This window comes from Liolophura sinensis, chromosome 5, assembly GCF_032854445.1.
Source record: "Liolophura sinensis isolate JHLJ2023 chromosome 5, CUHK_Ljap_v2, whole genome shotgun sequence".
NCBI classification, from domain to species: Eukaryota; Metazoa; Mollusca; class Polyplacophora; order Chitonida; family Chitonidae; genus Liolophura; species Liolophura sinensis.
The window spans coordinates 14457501-14462302 of NC_088299.1; the positions used below are offsets into that span (position 1 = coordinate 14457501).

Sequence of the window (4802 nt, forward strand, 5' to 3'; positions counted from 1 at the left end):
TTCAAATAAACCATAATCACTTGGCAGAATCAGTACAATTAAGCATGGGTATATATACATGTACAATGTAAATATATATAGAACACCTCTGCATTCTGTTTATATAAGCATTTTCACATACACTATATATATATATATATATATATATATATATATATATATATATATATATATATATATATATATATATATATATATATATATATATACGTCTAGCAAGTAGCACAGATTCACAAAATATTTTATCAAAAGAAAAACCACATGCCCTCAGAAAACAATTTTATCAGCATAAAACTTACATGGATATTAAAAACTGGTAACCTAATTCTAAAACAAGTTCTACAGAAACACCAAGCATATATATATATATATAGGTATGCAGATATTATATAAGTATAAACAAAACAGTGTCAGCTGTTCCCCGGGAAACATATATTACCAACTACTATAGTTCATCTATATCCTAGTAAGTTTGGTTCATTAGACTCTGATTGCTGCTGTGTATAACATGACAATATGCACACACGATGTTATACACTGCGATTAAATGGTGACTGCACGAATTAATAATTAGTACCCCAAAAAATATCTGCCTACTGACACAGAAATTATAGCGCCCAACGAATTTGAAGTGAACGTAGATGTACATGTGCATATACAGCTCCTAATTGTTACATTCCTCTCTGCTCTAAATTGTGCAAATATGTATTTACTGATTTTCGTGAAATCAGTTCATTTTTCTATTTGCAAATATATGTATATATGTATATGCAAAATTTATACTTCAAAAAAATTACCTGAACGTATATATAATGATAATATAATTGTCTGTCAGTATAGCGTCAACATGCTTGTCTTTTGTATATTTCTGTTTTATTTGCATATATAACACCCTCCTCAGTTTTCGTGCTCTCAGTTTCTCTGCATTTCATTAATATGGGACTAAGTATATCTATTTATTGATTTTAGTAGAAAGTATTTTGAATTTTTCTCATTGATTACATTGGTTATACGATTCCTTGCAGAGAGGCTTCTGGTAAATTTGTAGCCATTTTATGCATGCATGTTGAGGGCGTATGGCTTCAATATTACCATGAAATGAAAACTGTGAAACATGGCTTTCACTTGGGTATGTACTAAATGTAATTTTTCTCGTGAGAATATATAGTTATTGAAAATGTGTTTACATTTGTTGTACATATATATATGTATATATATAAAACGTGTGTGGTCTCCTTTTCTGTTCTCTTGTTTTTAATCTAATTTTACTGTTTGTCCACATAGACATTTGAATACATATATGTATAGCCGAATGTATCACATCCTATGTCATATATGTTTTTTTTATTATTTTTGTTTTTGTTTTTTAATGCATATAATATGTTGCGTGTTTCAAAGTATGTGGATTTGAACCTTGCATTTTCTTTCTTGTCTGTGACAGGTTTCCCCCAAATGTCTCTACTAATATTACTGATTTGTTCAGTGTCTATATTCCCGCCCCTGTATGTGTGACTACATGAAATGTAGAGCAACAATAAATTATTTCAACCAAAACAATTTCCCTTGTGTTCTTTCTCTAAAAGTGTGTGTGCATATATATATTCCTGCTGTACGATACCAACGTCTGGTAAACGTTTTTCACTTGCGAAAAATTACTCTTTTTGTAGAAAAATGCGTTATAAAGTTGTTACCTGTGTATATCAGTGTGTGTACGGCATTTCTCTGAAGATGTGGCCAGGATTTGTTATACCACATTATAATATTTATTCTTTAGAAGTCAATCTTGGCTTAAAGAATAATGCAAAAATTTCCATGAACAAATCGATCCACCGAAGCCATGTTATTCTGTTTTCAGATTCGAATACTTGAGAAACCGCGCCAGAGATCTTAACAAATATGTAAAATACACCACTCAAGAGTGACCAACCTTCACGTCCATATATACATGCAGGTGGCAATTTATTTGGCTAATCCTATCTACACAACTGGACCGAATATCTGACAGCTCGTCAGCCAAGGATGAGAAGGATGCTTCTTGTCCCTCTACATAAAACATTAATATACTTTCCTCTTTTTTTCTCTCTCTCTTTCAGACTTTTTTTTAATTTTTGTTCATTTTTTTTCGCTGTTTTTTTTTTTTTTGCGTTTAATTTTTTGCTTTTTTTTTGCTTTTTTTTCTTATTCTAATATTACAACCCCCTCCCAGCCGTAAAACCCAAATTTTCCTATTTTTTGCGCATTTTGAATTCCATTTTGTCGTGCAGAAGGGGCAAATCACTTACCCTGTGTTTTACACTTACGTTTGCGTTCTGTTGATATTTAGAAAGACCATGTTTGAATTATATCTTCCCCATTTGACCAGACCGAGTGAAGATTGGGACTTAAGGCCACACGAGCACCCATAGTTTCAGGGAAGACGGCGGCGATTATTTGAGGACAGCAGTAGACCTGTCTGCATGCGGCTCGCTCACGGGGGCTCACTGCCGTTATACTTCGTCGGACTCTCTTTGACTCTCACCCTCTTCTACCGCCCTTCTTCATACCTCTTTCTCTACCTGAAGCCAAGTTGTCATTGAAAAAAACATCTCGCTGAGTCAGCAAAACTGTCAGCTATGTAAATGCCTATTATAACAATGGCTAATAACATAATTCCTTGTATAGCCGACAAAAATACAGCCGCTCAGCTCCCTCTTACATAACCTAATAAGCCGCATAAAACTCGTGAATGACCCTGCAAAACAGCCAGCTACCTATACACGAGCGCTAAATAAACTGATTGCCGCCATATTGGATGGTTTTAACAAGCGTGCGTAAAATACACTATGCGAGAGTGGGCGTGTATATACAACTATTCCCAAAGAACTTGTAAGCCAGCTACTACAAGGTTGAAAACTTAACATTGGCCCCATTTAAACTTTTGAAAAAATGTAATTTTGCAATGCAAATCATAGACCTTTATCTCCTTGCATGTACCAGATTTAGACACTATTTCAACGAATTAATTCATTTGGGCGAAGCAGCGCGCATAAAACCATCCATTATGTACGTAAATATAGGTATATCCTTATATCCAATAAAACCACAAATGCCAGATTTTCGTGAACTACACATCATTCTATATTATAGGATATATAATTTCAGATCATAACATATTAACAATGGCTGAACAACAAACCAGTATAACAAGTGAGTTACACCTGGATTGCACTGCAGCCGTGCTAACTGTACAACCTATGTCCTTCGCCTTTCATCGCATCTTAGTTTTAAAATATATCAAATATTGATACAAAACTGGTGATATCGAACGAAGGACAATGGATAAAAAGTAAGTAATAAACGTTTTAGTATGGCACTGGCAAAAATGATTTACTTTCTCATAGAAATGTTTATGAAAACAATTGAAATGTTTCAAAGTCAGCTCATGAAAGAGAAAGTAGGCCGTCACAGACGTGTTGTCCACAATAGCTGAAATGTCACTCTCATTGTTTGTATGTACACTACACCTATTCAAGGTGTCATTTTTGTAGGACTGACTCAAAGTCTGCTGGTAATGCTGCTCCAACATTTAAAAATAAACTTTTCAAAACGTTCAGTTCTTTCGACAGCAAGTCGACTTTCTTTTGCAAGCGTTCGTTCTCGTCAGTTAATGTCTTAACCCGTCCTTCTGTCTCGGCTTGACGTTGCTTCGCTTTTGTGCGACTTTTTCTCACAGCTATATTGTTCCTTGCTCTCTTCTCCACATACTCTTCGCTACCCTTGGCTGGAAAGCGTTTCTTGGACTTGCCCTTTCTGGTTGGGCCCGGGGCAGGGTCTTTAGCGGTGGACGGACCCTGCACTGCAGACTCGGTCCTAGGCGTTAGCTCTAACTCGTCCTCGAAACTCAGTAAGCTGCACGATTGGATATCGTCGGGCTTTTCGTCTTTCACAAAGTTCGCGCCCGTATAGTTGAGCAAGGCTTGAATGTCCACTGAGTTTTCAGTTGTCAGATCGAAGTTCCTGGGAATAGCCGGTTCCTCTGGTTGCATGAACAGCTGGACCGGGGGCATCTGTGGAACAGTTTGATAAGTGGCTGCTGTTTCTTGGGCCTGGTTAAAAATACCCAGGTTTACAGTTGTCAAGTCACTTACTGTGGTCGGTTGAGTATTAACTGGCGGTGCAGTAGATGTGACAGCGACTGGGTTGGGCACACCAGGTGCCGGATTGAGTATATATGGTTCAAAATCAAAGGCAATCTCTTGTGGATCCAGGTCGAGTACGTTAGTGTGATCGTCGGTGAAAATCGAGTGGTTGTCACGGGTCTTCTTCCCGCCGTATTCTCGGGGATCCGATTCATACATCAGTGGGGAACCCATGGGCGAGTTCGACTTGTCGCTCTGACATGACGGAGAGAATAAATAGTCTTCTAAAGAAAAACGATGCGCGTCGGTAGCGTCCAGCGTGGGAGAAATGGTCAGTACTGTAAAATATGAAGATTTGATCAGCTGTCAGTCACTGAGTGTTCAGATTTGAGGCACCCGGCCCGGTAAGGGATTCGTTCTCACCGGTCGCTATATTGCGAAATGCAACCTTTCGTCACCCCGTTAAGAACTGCACTTGCCAGTTACATATCACGTCGCGACCGAATCACTCCCTTAATATACGTCAATGTTCCCCAAAATAAAAGAGCCTTACGAATTTCAACATACTTGCTATTCAGATCTAGGACGAGAATAGATCAAATCGAGAGCACTGACAAGATACGTTGCAGGTACTATTGAGAACTATTTTTCTTGGCGGATGTTGGAATTCCTCTAGCGTTATGC

General features: G+C 37.5%; 1 protein-coding gene across 1 annotated transcript; it reads right to left on the reverse strand.

Annotated features, from left to right (window-relative positions):
- Positions 1-214: 214 nt before the first annotated feature.
- Positions 215-4547, reverse strand: LOC135465574 (CCAAT/enhancer-binding protein beta-like). Its single transcript, XM_064742826.1, has one exon. The coding sequence runs from the start codon at positions 4350-4352 to the stop codon at positions 3516-3518; it is 837 nt and encodes a 278-aa protein (XP_064598896.1). The 5' UTR covers positions 4353-4547; the 3' UTR covers positions 215-3515.
- Between the last annotated feature and the right edge of the window lie 255 nt (positions 4548-4802).

Bases quoted from the DNA above. Each gene is read 5' to 3' on its own strand.
- LOC135465574 (XM_064742826.1), bottom strand. From the start codon at position 4,352: ATGGGTTCCCCACTGATGTATGAATCGGATCCCCGAGAATACGGCGGG.